General features: G+C 40.1%; 2 protein-coding genes across 2 annotated transcripts; one reads left to right on the top strand and one right to left on the bottom strand.

Moving 5' to 3' along the window:
- Positions 1-1151: 1151 nt before the first annotated feature.
- LOC146363002 (uncharacterized) lies at positions 1152-4683 on the bottom strand. The gene is made up of 4 exons (XM_084919997.1): positions 4581-4683; positions 3884-3970; positions 1748-2318; positions 1152-1616 (listed from the first exon to the last, which is right to left on the bottom strand). Exons 2-4 carry the CDS (start codon positions 3952-3954, stop codon positions 1320-1322), a joined length of 939 nt encoding a protein of 312 aa, XP_084776123.1. The 5' UTR covers positions 3955-3970; positions 4581-4683; the 3' UTR covers positions 1152-1319.
- A 7188-nt stretch (positions 4684-11871) lies between these two features.
- Positions 11872-14691, top strand: rpz2 (rapunzel 2). The gene is made up of 2 exons (XM_084920220.1): positions 11872-11965; positions 13594-14691. Exon 2 carries the CDS (start codon positions 13641-13643, stop codon positions 14325-14327), a length of 687 nt encoding a protein of 228 aa, XP_084776346.1. The 5' UTR covers positions 11872-11965; positions 13594-13640; the 3' UTR covers positions 14328-14691.
- The last annotated feature ends 647 nt before the right edge of the window (positions 14692-15338 follow it).

Below are 15338 nucleotides of genomic sequence, written 5' to 3'. Positions count from 1 at the left end.
CTTGATCGTATAAATGGTGTCAAGACTGGGACGACAGAGCCACCAACACTAAAATATTTGCCAGACAAAGATTGTCTTTGAATAATACAAGGTATCTGTTGATTTATGTCTTTTTGCTCAGAGCTTTCAACAGAATATTGAATATTAGAAAAAGTTGATTAAAGTGAGTTTAATCTTTATGGCTCACTGGCTACTTGTTTTCAGTTTAGAGTTTTAAGCAGCATTTTAAAACCACTGGTGCTAAACTGGGGATTTGTTCTTATCCCCGAATTAAAGGTGAAGCCCAGCAATTTATTATTGCACTTTTATACAGGGGAAGTATTTAGAAAACAACTGTTTAATTTTTTTTAAACAAAGCCTTTTAAGGCTGTAGGACCAAAGGATCAAATTCCAAATAAATTCAGGAGCCTACATTACCCATGATTCAATCCCAGCACCAAATGTTAAGCCTGAGATTGTGGGTGATAGAGAGTGCAGTTGGCAGTACTGCTCCTTACTTGCAGAGATGAGAATGGAGCAAATGAGGGTCCCGTAGGCTTCCTTGTTTCCACCTCCACCCAAGTGATGTAGTGCATTGATCTCCAGACGCTTATTACAGAAGTATGTTTTTTCTATGCTTTTCTACATGAAAACAAGAGTAGTAAACAAACATTGCTGCATAAAAATCTGTGGAGTTTGTTTAATGGAGCTTCAATTAAGAAATGTGGTTCAAGTTCTGCAAATTTGGACAGCTGGAGTGGGTCTGAGATGCAAAGGTTAAGCTAGTTGTTCCCTGCTTACAGAAGCAGTAAGCCAGAGGAAGATGGAGTACCACTAACAAAGCAATGCTGCCACCATGTGACTGGATGAAAACAGCTCCTGGTAGTATGGTGCTGGTTAGAGGTCATAGAGGAGGCTGTTTCAAGCTTCTCTAAAGACCTCAATATCAGCTCAAGTGTTGGACTCATGTTAAACTCTGCGAGTTCAAGAACATTAATGTTACTCATTTGGCTTGTTTAAGCTTTATCCCAATTTCCATATGACCTAACTGGTGGTTTATGTTCACTGCAGTGTCCCCACAGCAATTACAACACATGTCAGCAGTTTTCACAGCAGTTCATTACTGTCAAAAACTCCACTTGGCGCCACCTCTGATTTATTTTTGAGTTGCATTTATTTTATTCCCCGAATCTTTTGCAAATGACACGCAAATGAGACATTTCATCCCAGGCAAACTTTCCATCATAATTACTTTTGCCGAGCTCGGTCAGATATTAGCACCGAAACGTTTGATTAATTACTTTGTCAGTGAGGGAGTTAAGTGGCTAAGAATTGGGTTATTAGACCTGCTCTGTCTTAAAAGCCTCTTTTAATTGGAAGTCAATGATCATTTGAATAATAGGGGCAGCGGGAAAGTCCATGCATATGATTCCAAAGCGCTGGTTCAGGTCCGTCTTGGCCCTCAGGTACTCATACAGCTGTGGGTTGATGAGCTGTGCGACGGCCCTGGGGTGCGCGAACACTCCGGCTCCACTGCTGTAGGTGAGAAAAATCTGGGCTTTGTTTCCTGAAGGTGCAGCCTCCAAGTGGTTGTGGACACTCTGCCATTTCTCCTGCACATGTGCTAGTGTGGGCACCTGGGGGGAACACCAAGTGTAATTTAAAATAGTGCAGAAACCAAGTAGGATCACGTGGAACATAGGCAAGGTAATGAATATAAAACACTACTGACATCACAGGTAGTTTGAGTATAAAAATGTAGGCAGACCTTCCAGTCATCAGCTATGTCCATTGAATCATAACGCATCCCCAGATCTGGCCCATTGAAGTTCTGCAGGATGATGATCTTCCCTCGAGCCTCACTCATGGTTGGCACGAGTCGGCTGTGCCACAGCAGGTCCCAGTGAGAGTAGCGATTGATGTAGTTTACCACAGCACCATAGATGTCACCCGTCTCACTGAACTCCTCCTTTAGACGCATTAGCACTGTCTCAGTTGGATACTCCTGCAGGAAGTCAGTCACTCCCTCCAGGACGTCGCCAAAGTGCGCTCGCTGGTAGGACACCCCGTGATGAATGGTGAGGTTTCCGTTGACATGACGCACACGGATGTCTAGGAAGCGAACACCAGCACGGAGCTGGGAGGCCAGGCTCCAGGTCTGGCACTCTGCATACACACCACCATATAGGGCCATGGTGTTGTGTGTCCCAGCCATGGTGATCTCTGACAGCAGCCGATCATCAGGGATGCTGGCCATCCAGGCCGGGTTGAGGAACTCTGGGTTGGGTGTGTCATCATAGTCAGGCCTCTGGATTGCACCGTTACTCAAACTAATGACTCTAAAACACAGACAGATAAAATAACTTATCTAGTACAGGGCTTTTCAAATTTTTGCTCTCAGGTGCAGAGTCAGGAATCAATCCACCTGAGCCACAGTTGTCCCATGGGACAGTCCTTAGGCCTACACTACGCCAATATTTAAAATTATCCAGGTAACTTCAGGATTAATCCTGGGTTTTCAGTACTACACAGGAAGATGTGGTACATCGCCACTCCAGAATAAAGATTAAAATCCGAAGGTATGAAATCATCAACTACTGACCAGTGAAAGTGGAAAGTAGGGTGTTCTAAATCTTTTCCAATAGCAACCAAAGTATTTGTGTATTGTAAGATTATAAAATCTTACAATAATACAGAGGAAAACCCCAACAATCAGATGACCCTTTATCAGAAAGTACTTGGTCACAGTGGAAAGGAAAAAGTCCCTTTTGACAGGAAGAAATTCCCATTAGAAACAGGCTCAGAGAGGGGCAACCATCTGCCATGGCCATTCAGAGGTGAGGAGACGAAGACGAGACAAATGAAAACAGAATCGTAGATGAAACTTTATTCTTTCATTCCTGCAAATAATTTTACTTTTTTTTTTCTTGTTTTATATATGTGATTCTAAAACTTCATGGTCATGGAGGCCAGTGACCTTCTTCTGGCCACTCTCCCTTTCTGTACCTCTAACTCTCTGTCTTTCTCACCGCCAGTTCTCATGAAGTTCCACTGGTTGGTTGTCGGACCTCAGAGAGGAGTGCCCAGCTGCAGTGGGGCTGCACAGCTGTCTCCCATCATCTAATCTTCACCACAGCATTTAGAACAGCTTTCCTTCTCAACTGTTACCACGTTGGTCAATTTTTGTCAGTGGTAATGCTCTTGTTAAATTTTAAACTCGGTTCTTGTGTCAGTCTTCATTTTCAATTGTTCATGCTGTCTCTTCCTTGTCCTTGATGTGCAATTCCTGCTACTGGCTTCTCAAAATTGAAAAAAATCAGTGCTGCTGTATTTAAATATACTGCTGTATTAATAAATCTTTTAACTGCTTCTATTTTCCAAGGCTGTCTTTGGCTCAAACATGACAGAACCTTTGAAATATTGACTCTCTTCCAGTTTTACTGATAGAAGCACTTAAACTTACTGTACAGCACTTTTCCTCAAACACACTAACACTGCTGGTTTGGCAGTGTTATATTGTGTGTTTAACCCTTTCATATTTTCCTTACACACATACACTGCTGCCAGTACATTTCTCCATAATTGTGATTGGTCAAATGTGCCACCCCTTCATGATTGGCATTGGACCTCCCCACCACAGCATGGGTTTCTTTGCTCTCCACACACACTGACCATGTATACAGAAATGTACTTCTTATTGTATTTCATAGATTGTTGTTTAAGCTTAAAGCCTGTGATTTTTCACACTTTTTTTCTTTTGATTTATTGTGTGTGCTTGATGTTCTGAACTGTTGGTGCAATAAGAAATAAAAGTTGCACTGAACTCGACTAAAACCTAAAATGGAAATATATTAGCACTTAGAATATTTGTTGTGGGTGAGTAGCCCCTCTTTGACTTACTCACCCCAGCAGGACCATCAGCTCGATTAACAACTTGTGCATTTTCACTGAATCTTGTCTCATATTGTTCCTCATTTCTGATTTTCCAGTCCTGGAAACAGATAAAAATTTAAGAGCATGAAAAATATCAAGATCCAGTTTAATGTAATGATAGAAATGACCCATTTAAAAAAAGAAGAAAAAAAGAAAAGAGGTGCAACAAAATCTTGCATGTAAACAATGACGTGTTTGGAGCAGTCATCCAAATATACACACTGACTTATTAAAAATGTGCTCATTAAAATAAGGCAAGCTCTTTATTCACAAAAAAATTCACTGAAAAATAAATTTATTTAAAATATTGTCTGTAATAAACTCCTCATTACAAGTGCCGACTTAAATCCATTGTCTGAAGGACAAGGGTTTTTTTTATGGTCAATTATGTATTGTTGGATGACAAACATGTAAAACAACAACAACAGAGAAAACAGAAGCTGAAGTGCTGTTCCCATCATGAAAACACGCCAATCTAAAAAGCAGTAAAACTGTAACAGTGGAACAGTAGCAACTGATTCTGAACCAGCTCGAGGTCGACCTCTGCTGAACCCCGTGGCCCATTTCAATGGCAGGCTTAAACCTTTCTAATCCCAAAGCTGAACCAAACATCCACAGCTGCTGTGTCAAACCTGCTGATGTGCCGTGCTGTTTGCTTCTGTTCTTACCTGAAACGAGCTGGGGGACCGTCCTCGGTCCAGTCCAGAAACGTCCTGGGAGTGTCGAACAGGGAGAGCGGGGAGTTGAGGTGTCAGAGGCAAAATTTGGTGATCTGGGAGATTACTGTGGGAACTAATACAGAGGAGGAGTTGAGGGGTGGGAGTGCAGCACTGTGCATGTGTGAGGGTGGGTGGGAGCGTCAGTGCGACGGGTAGCTGGCCCTAAATATACATAATGAAAATAATGTCAAAGAAGTGGATGAAAAATCCACTTTTATATGTGTTTTTATATATTTTAAAACTTTCATTTTTGTCCTAATTATGTTTTAAAATAGAGAATAAAAACAGAAATTATCATGTTTCTTTGGTACAAGTCAGTTGTATGCAGTCATGTTACAGCTGAGTGATTTCTCACAGCGTTGATCAGTCTTCATAAGTTAATATAAGCCCAGTGTTAATATTGGAATGAAAATTTCAGGAGAACTTAAATGGATTTAATGGAAAATGCTAACAAGGAAAGATCTACACAAACTGCATCGAAGGCTGTGAGGTGGGCTTTAATTCAGTTACAGGAGGGAAGCCTAATAATGGTCACTTCCAGTTCTTATTAAGAAGAGAAGGCACATCATACCTTCGGATAAAATGCAAGTTTTTAATTGTCAAACTTTACAGGAGACCTGTTAAGCAACGTCCTTATTTTCTGTCAAATATATGCTGTTACAGTGGCAGATGCTAATGCCAGACATGGTCAAAATAATGACCACTGTGAGCCAAAAGACTGCTACAAACATTCCGGTTCAACATTTTATTTTATCTTTTAATAATCATGGTTCTGCATGATGTCACTTAACCCTAATAAGGACATCACATGCACACATTTTTGGCTGTCAGGCTATAGGAGCTGTCCAAACCTTATGTTTAAAACAAACAGCCAATAGAAAGAAAGTAGGTTTAAAGAGGGAGGAGCCCAAACATTTTTTGGTTTCATGCAGTGGATGGACTTAAGGGCCACACACAGGGCCAGTATAACATAATTTATTCTGAGAATTTCAAGAATTCACACTATATAGTGTTGAAAGTTAGGCTATTAGGTTCTCTTTAGACACAACAGATGATTCTTTACTCAAATATATTTTTAACTCAATCTAAGATGTATCTGGTAGTGTGTAAACATGTGGAAAAATCTGCAGATGTTTGCTCAGTTTGTCTCATATCACAGTCAAACATTGCACAACAGCCTAGTCCTTGTCTTGTTTAATCATGTTTGCTTAGCTGTATCTACATGTCACCAATCCAGAGTGTGTAGAACAGAAATTCCTGCAGTTTTGAATAAATATTTGATGCCAGGTGAATTTGAGCGAAACATAACAAATTCACCTGGCACAGACTGGTAAATATACTCAAGATTTAGATCAAATATAACTATACAGGGAGTGCAGAATTATTAGGCAAGTTGTATTTTTGAGGAATAATTTTATTATTGAACAACAACCATGTTCTCAATGAACCCAAAAAACTCATTAATATCAAAGCTGAATGTTTTTGGAAGTAGTTTGTAGTTTGTTTTTAGTTTTAGCTATTTTAGGGGGATATCTGTGTGTGCAGGTGACTATTACTGTTCATAATTATTAGGCAACTTAACAAAAAACAAATATATACCCATTTCAATTATTTATTTTCACCAGTGAAACCAATATAACATCTCCACATTCACAAATATACATTTCTGACATTCAAAAACAAAACAAAAACAAATCAGCGACCAATATAGCCACCTTTCTTTGCAAGGACACTCAAAAGCCTGCCATCCATGGATTCTGTCAGTGTTTTGATCTGTTCACCATCAACATTGCGTGCAGCAGCAACCACAGCCTCCCAGACACTGTTCAGAGAGGTGTACTGTTTTCCCTCCTTGTAAATCTCACATTTGATGATGGACCACAGGTTCTCAATGGGGTTCAGATCAGGTGAACAAGGAGGCCATGTCATTAGTTTTTCTTCTTTTATACCCTTTCTTGCCAGCCACGCTGTGGAGTACTTGGACGCGTGTGATGGAGCATTGTCCTGCATGAAAATCATGTTTTTCTTGAAGGATGCAGACTTCTTCTTGTACCACTGCTTGAAGAAGGTGTCTTCCAGAAACTGGCAGTAGGACTGGGAGTTGAGCTTGACTCCATCCTCAACCCGAAAAGGCCCCACAAGCTCATCTTTGATGATACCAGCCCAAACCAGTACTCCACCTCCACCTTGCTGGCGTCTGAGTCGGACTGGAGCTCTCTGCCCTTTACCAATCCAGCCACGGGCCCATCCATCTGGCCCATCAAGACTCACTCTCATTTCATCAGTCCATAAAACCTTAGAAAAATCAGTCTTGAGATATTTCTTGGCCCAGTCTTGACGTTTTAGCTTGTGTGTCTTGTTCAGTGGTGGTCGTCTTTCAGCCTTTCTTACCTTGGCCATGTCTCTGAGTATTGCACACCTTGTGCTTTTGGGCACTCCAGTGATGTTGCAGCTCTGAAATATGGCCAAACTGGTGGCAAGTGGCATCTTGGCAGCTGCACGCTTGACTTTTCTCAGTTCATGGGCAGTTATTTTGCGCCTTGGTTTTTCCACACGCTTCTTGCGACCCTGTTGACTATTTTCAATGAAATGCTTGATTGTTCGATGATCACGCTTCAGAAGCTTTGCAATTTTGAGACTGCTGCATCCCTCTGCAAGATATCTCACTATTTTTGACTTTTCTGAGCCTGTCAAGTCCTTCTTTTGACCCATTTTGCCAAAGGAAAGGAAGTTGCCTAATAATTATGCACACCTGATATAGGGTGTTGATGTCATTAGACCACACCCCTTCTCATTACAGCGATGCACATCACCTAATATGCTTAATTGGTAGTAGGCTTTCGAGCCTATACAGCTTGGAGTAAGACAACATGCATGAAGAGGATGATGTGGACAAAATACTCATTTGCCTAATAATTCTGCACTCCCTGTAGGAGGAGCTGCTTATCCAGCATACACTGAATGTAGTCCAAGAAAGCATCAACAGCTCTGTAAGCGAAAGAAAGGGTGGAGAATTATTAATAAATGCAACCACGAGAAGAAGATCAGAAGAACATGCAAAAATGAAAGGAGCATTACAATATTGTCGCTTTTGAAGTCTGTCCAGTTATAAAGATTAAAGAACCCACAATCTCTCAAATAGCTGACATGTGCTTTTTGGAAACTAGTTTTTACTGGAAATAAAGTTATTCATAGACAACCTTACTCAGAATGGCCGTATTTACTCACTGATAAATTTAGTCTTGGTTAATAAGTGATGGATGATACCTTAAAATGGAGAAAAAAATCTGTAATATAAAGGAACAAGAAGTATCTTAAATGTCTCTTAATTTAAGCAGAACTTCCCCCTGTAACTTTTACACCATATTTAAATGATGAATTAATGTCTATGCTGCTTTTTACTCAAATAGTCAGTGGAGGTGGAGTGTTTAATGTTCAGTGTTTATAAGATTTTATCACTGTCAGTGTTATGTGCTGTTTTTATGAGTATGTACATAATCCTTGGCTGTCCTGATAGTTTCCTTGTGAAAACAAGCAGAAAATAGCAAATGGAGCCAAAAACTGCAGTTGGTGTAATGGCCACTCAATGGCTCCAAATGCAAGTCAATGGTCAGTGCCATTCATGTCAGCTGTTCATGTTTATGGACAAATACAAAAAGTGGTTTGGGTCTATAGCTAGTATGCTTGTTTATAACTTTCAGTATATTATTTGCCCTTGCTGAAAATATCTGGCTTTGACCCTCCTGTTTTTATCAAACTTCAAGCTACCTTTCAAGTCTCTCTTTTTTTTGTCTCCTCCTGGAAAAAAATATCTACACCCCATTAAAGTCCCTCCTGTATGAACAAAGCAATTCTGGAAGTGTTCCAGTCTGAGTTTAAAACTCACCGCAGCACCAAAGCCACTCTTGTAAAGCTTTTTAATAATATTCTTTTAGCAACTGATTCTGGTGAATGTGTGCAAGTTGTGCTTTTGGACTTAACAGCTGCCTTTGACACAATGTACTGTGAAATCCTCATCTCCAGGCTGGAGCAGTGGGTGGGCATTACTGGCTCAGCTCTGTAATTGTTTAGGGACTAACTCTATGACAGAAGTTTGTGTCAGCATTGATGGTTTTACCTCTACCTCTGCTGTCCTCCCCTGGGGGGGAACCACAAGGCTGCATTCTTGGGCTGCTCCTTTTCTCTTTGTACCTGCTGTCACTTTGCACTATTTTCTGGAAACACAATATTTCCTTACATTGTTATGCAGACAACTGTCAAGTTTATTTTCCACTTACGCACACTGGTGCATACTCTGTCCACTCTCTGCCTTATCAACATCAGGAGATGGTTGTGTCCTTTAGAGTCTAGAGAAGTTGCAGGTACTACTGGGTCTAAACTTTAGACACTCCCTGTATGGACTTTTCCTCTCTGGCCCCATATGAGAAATCCATTATCGGTAATTATTAAAATCCTTTCATTTGTCTTGAAGTCTTTTAATGGTTGTGCCCCATTTTATCTGTGTGAGCTGCTGCACCCATATATCCCACCTCATTGTCTCAGGTCAGCAGAACAGATGCTTTTGCTTGTTTCAAAGACGCAACTCAAACTCAGAAGGGACAGAGCTTTTGAAGTCGTGGCTCGAAAATTGTGGATTCATTTGTTGGTTTGCAATCTGGTTTAAAAACACACTTTTATTCCCTGGCCTTTGACCCAGTGTGAGATGTTGACTGTGATCTTGAGTTACTTTGTATGTACTCCTAGTGGTATTACCTGATAAGATAGCAGTCCACCTGTGGCTCCAAAACAAGCTAAAAAGGCCGATTCCAGGTTTTGGTCAGAAGTCTACATCCCAGTGGGTGACTTTATGTTGACTTCAAGGATGTTTCAAATATAGTCTAAGGTGGAAATGCTTTTTTAATCATATATTATTATGGGGGTTTTTTAGCCTTTTTTTTTTTTTTTTTTTTTTTTAAAGAAGCCCAGTCTATCTGTGATGGGACAGCTGATTATCTTCAGGGCAATAATTCATCCTTCATATGACCACCTGAGAGTGCTGAAAGTTATTTTCAAGGTTTAGGCATTCCTATGTAAACTTAAACATGAAATAAAGTACTTCATACAGAATGTGTGTAAGACATACGCTGTGACCGTGTGAATAAACTTGTGTTTTCTTAGGAAGGTTAACCAAAGACTTCAGGGTGTGTCCAGAGGAAGTTTCAGGTGAATGCGAACAGAGACAGAAAATCCTGAAAGTTTAATGTTAAAATTAAAAGAATGGTAATATTGTCTCTGACTAACCATCAAGTAAAACTTTATACAGAACAAGACATCACAAAAGTCTTTCAATATAAAAAAGTAAAAATAAAAGACATGCTTGGACTTGTTTGTGCTCTTAAGCTCCTGACTGTTGTATCTGTTAGAGTTGATGCTTTTGAGATTGTCATTTGTGCTAAGATATATATAACCACTGCTTGTGTGTGTGTGCTGATAAAATGTTTCTCCTTCTATGATGGAAGAAGCAGCTTTGTTGCTGTAATTTTCCCTTAAACATTTAGAAACCACAAGGTTCTGTTCATCTGAGGTGCAGGACTGCTCACTTCTGCTTTTTACACATCTTAGTTCGTTGAAAGGCCGCATCCTGTATGGGGTGACTGGAGAGGTTGATAAGAAGTCATGCCTTGTATGGTATGACGAGGGGCCACACACACACACACACTCTAGTGTCAGTGTTTTATTTTGTATACCAAAGAAAAAAAAAAGAATAATTTACGAGTGGATCTTTGTAGCTAATAGCAGAGAAGTCTGCCCACTGCCTCTGGTTGTGTAGGGCTCTTGGCCTTTGGCTGCAGGCACTTCATCTGGACCTGTCTTTTCCCTCATCTCACCGTGAGATGCGTGCTTTGTACTCTTGGGACCTACAGACGGTCTATTAAAAATAAAGTTTTCTATAAGGGCAGATGTCCAAATTCAAAAAGTGGTTAATATTTAATGACAGCATGATGACCTCAGAAATCCTCTGGATACTTGAGACTTTGATCCAATGACTCTGATTATCAGAATGGCTTCTCTTACACAATCTGTACATATCTGACACTATTTTTTTAACATTATCTTCTTCATTATGAATGAAATCAGTTTCATCACGCTCTTCAATCTGCCAGGGCTGTTGCTGTCATTGGCTGTTTTTCCCAGCAGACATCGTACCAGGAAAATCAGGCTTTGCAAGGCAAGTTTTGAAACTGAACCTAGACCAGCCTCTTGTTTAAGGCAGACATTTTCCCTATTTGTTTATGTTGGTAAAACTCAAGATCTCAGTGTTTCTCCTTCTGTATGTGTGTCACCTTGTTCCTAAAAGCGCACTCAGTCTGTGTAGACTTTTTAGGATAATTAGAGGGTCACTTTACCCAAGTTGTAAAAAATGTTATTTTCTCTTCCCTTTGGGGTTGTATCTGAATTTCCAATGTAAAAAGTCAACCAAATCAAAAATATGGAGAGACCTTTGTAAATAAGAGAGGAGGCGAAAGCTTAGACTCAATTCTGGTGGTCAAAAAGTAACACTTTGTTTGACTTCCTCCATTTGACTTCCTCGTGAACAGATGTAATTTTAAATAAACATAAAACTCTTAGGTTTAAATAACATTTCCTCTTGCTAAACTCTTAGTGTGCCAATATTTATTTATTTATTTTTGTATCTCAAATGTCGTGAAATGCTAAAAAGAAAACATACCAAAAAAATAAAAGTGTGTACTTAAGTTTTATGTGACTAGTATGAAAAATATTCAAATGAAAGCAGGCAGTGATATTGTATCTTGAAATGTTCTTTTTCACTAGTAAACAAAGCCATTTCCAGAAACACAGGTTTTCTTTTGTTATTCGTCTCAACACACATCCTGAAAAATGAATGAACGAATGAATGCAAAGACGATGAATAAATATTTCTTTCATGACGATACTGATACTAATACACATAAGCAGCAAAGACAATAGGGAGACATTTGTTTCTGCTCATTAGGCGCGATGATGCATTTCACTTCATTTCACTGATAATTTCTGTAGTATCTCGTCACCCAAACTGGTTGGGAAGGTGTGTGACCATATGATTAAAACAATGACAAAAGGCAACAAGGGCGACAAGGGCTGGTGTTCCAGCATGTGGTTGGAGCTTCAGCCACAGTGTTTCTAGATGGACTCTCTCAGCCAATCAGCACAGAGCACGCATGACTCACTTCCTTGTATCTGCTCCCTTATTTGGCAGGAAGGGGTTGTCCTTATTTGACTATAGGGTGGAAAATGGTGGAAGGCAAAGCCAGACGGCTGCAGTAGACTGAGGAATACCAGCAGTTTTATCTTTGGTGAGTAAACATCTGCCTTCTGTGCTTCACAGTCTCTGATCTGAAGGGTGTTTAGAGTCTATTTGAAAGTGAGTCAGCTGGGACTGATAGCAGCATGCCAGGGTGATTCATGTAGGAGAGGCAGAGAATCAGGAAATGAGAGAAACAAGCTTGGAAACAAACAGCAACACAATCCCGAGACTGGGTTTAGGTTAAAGCTGCCAAAAGAAATAGCTTCTGGGATTGAAAGTGCTCAGTAGATGATCTACTGAAGTTCACAACCTGGAGCCATTTCTTTGTTTCCAGTCTTTCTAGTGTTACTACAAATAGACACACCTACTGTTATCCCTGAGTTATTTTTCCAGCACGACAACATTGAGATTGATGATTAATGCTAGAAGTATGACAAAGATGCACTGCTATTAGATGTGGATGCATAGTTTCACAGATGAACATTTACACTGATGTGGTAAGTAATCATTCAGTAAAATGTCTCGGTTTATGCTTCCTAAATGAAAGAATTCGCTTATATCCTTCTTTATGTCATTAAGAATTGATCATCTTTGAGTCTTTAAAATATTATTTTGCATAAAAATTTATTTTTTGTGCTTTACTGCAAACAAAATGCCGGTGATTGAAATTATAAAACCATGCTTGTTTAATTTTAGCTGAATACTTATCTTTAAACTTAAACTATATGTTGTTACAAGTTTTCTAAGAATTAGTAACTTTTTTTGACATAAAATGACAAAAGTTTGTTGCTCACGTATCATAGACGCAATAATTTGTGGGTCTTTTTTGTGCTCTGTCACATATGAAGTATCACTGAACTGGACTTTTACTTTGTTAACAAAATTCTTCCTTGTGTTTTTACATGAAAAACTTAGAAAACACCAAAAGGTTTATCAGTAATGACACATGCCTTCCCTGTCACATGTTGCCCATAACATTAAGTGTAAGATGACACCTTTTAGTATTACTCTACACAATATGGTGCATAGGCAGCAGCTGGTGACATGTGTGTATGCCAGCAGTTAGCCATGAGCTTGTTTTTAGTTGGCCTGTGAAAAGGGGGGAAAAGTTTGTGACTTAACACACCTGTTAGGTGCAAAACGTGGGCAGGCTTTCATTCCAGCTGGGTTTTTTTTGAAAGGGTATCTAATTGTAGTGGCAGCAAAACGATAAAATAGTTAACAAAACATGTCAAAAAGTGGATTCTGTTCATCTGGATGTAGCACTTAGACCTTCAGAAGTCACTTGGATGAGTGACGGGAGCAGCCATAAGAAAAAGAGGGATTTGCGACCCAGTTCAGAGTTAAAGCTGGTGTGGTCATATGCTGTATCTAGCACAGTATGGATGCAGTTTTGCTGGGCCAGTAAGTAGAGAGGGCTATCTACCAGTTGAAAGATCGGTGGTTCAATCCCTGACTCCTCTAGTCTGGATATCAAAGCAACCTTGGGGAGTATACTAAACCCTTAATTGCTCCAGATGTTTTTGATCCAGTGTCAGTGTGTGAATATTAGGTGAAAAGTTTTTTGGTGAATGAAGCTTTTAAGAAGAAAGCACTTTGAGTGCTCAAATAGAGCAGAAAGGTGCTGTATAAGAATTAGTCTGTTTAACCTTAAAATCTTTTGTTCTGTCTCTCCAGATTCACTCTGTGTGCACTTTTAACTTGGCAGAAGAAAAACAGCAGTGATGGCTGATTCAGCACAAATCAAGAAGACCGCAGCCAAAGTGTTGTGCTGTGTGGAGAAGGTTTCCTCCTTCGCCTCCTCCATTGACCCCATCTTTGGTGTTGTCTCTTCCCTGGTTGGAGTGGCTCGCAAGGGCCTGATGGATGAAGAGGATCATCCTCTGGAGAAGGACTTTCAAGCGATCCACACCAAACTACAGAGCATCTCTCAGAAGAACCAGGAATGCCTGAAGAAGATCCACATTGACGAGGTGAACGAAACCTACGGCAGGTACGAGGAGTACATCAAGCACCAGTACAATGCCTTCAACAGCATGGTGGCACTGGTGAAGAAAGATCCAGGCAACGCCACGCGCCACATGGAGACCTTTGAGAAGATTTATGAGAGGGACAAGTCTGACATGAGCCTGGATGTGTATTATCGTGGCGTGGTGGGTACACAAACGCTATTCGGAAAACCGCTGCTAAAAGTGTACTTTGAACACTGTGAAGGCGACCGAGAAATCATGGAGCGCCGCTGTTCACACATCACCCACCTCTTCCACATGGGCCTCATCGCCCTCATGGGCTACACAGCTGTTACAGAGGATGATGAAGATGAAGTGCGCGAGAAGTGGACTGGCAGGGTGCAGGACATCCAGGAGAAGATGCAGGAGGTGCTCAGCGAGTGCAAACCCCAAGCATCCTAAGCCCCACAAGGAGAGAGGACATCCTTTGAGTCTGGTGGTACTAACAAGGGGACCAATCAGGACTCTCAGCTGTGGATTAAAAAAATAAATTATGCTATTATATAAAAATATATGTAAGACCAAAGCCATGTTTTCATTTGAGCACTTGAGCTGCACTGGATTGTTGTACTGCAGCATCTTACTTGTTGTCTTGACAATGTATACTGCTTTCAGAGTTACCACTATAATGTTCAGCTGCTTTGTGCTGCGCCTCAATAGATGCTGAAATTTTATACAATAAAATGTATGAATTATTATACAGTCAAGTTGTATATTTGTGAAATAAAGCTGCAGCAAAAAAATAAAGTCAATTTATGAGGGGCAAGTCTGGAACTTCTCTAATAACTCAGTCTGCTGAGCTGCTAGAAACCAAACCCCACTACACAGTTAATAAACTCACAAGAATTTTATTTATATCCATACTTCAGTTCCTTTTGAAAAGTGGCTCTCTGAAACAGAAACTGCTTTCATAATACCAGCAAAACAATTGACTTGACTTCATGAGAACTTGATGTCTATTTAATACATTCCTTTCTTTCACTGAGTTCAACAATGTAGTAATTATACTGGGTTTAAAGAATCCTGTTAGAGTACAGACTACATAATTCATGAATTATGATTATGCTTTAAGCATAAATAGCACTGGGGTGAATCTACTGTGCAGCTCACTTGGTTGAGCAGGTGACCCATATGCAAAACCCATATGTAGAGGTATGGGTTCAAGGTTGCCCCAAAACCACCCCCAGTGTGTTATTCCCCCACACTCTTTCCCAGAGTTCCTGTCAGCTTTCGATTTTCCTATATGGAAATTTGAGTCTGCCTGTAAAAAACAATTAAAAAAACAAAACACATAAGTCAAAGTTTCAGATTACCTCAAAATTTCAGCTTAATAACACAAACCTTTGAAAAATTAACTTGAAATTTCAAGTCGAAGTGATTTGGGAGGTCGCTTTTGACAGTGAGAGTTTCACC

This window comes from Perissodus microlepis, chromosome 22, assembly GCF_051167445.1.
Source record: "Perissodus microlepis isolate ML-2025 ecotype Zambia chromosome 22, ASM5116744v1, whole genome shotgun sequence".
NCBI classification, from domain to species: domain Eukaryota; kingdom Metazoa; phylum Chordata; class Actinopteri; order Cichliformes; family Cichlidae; genus Perissodus; species Perissodus microlepis.
This window is presented reverse-complemented; position numbering and strand designations above follow the sequence as displayed.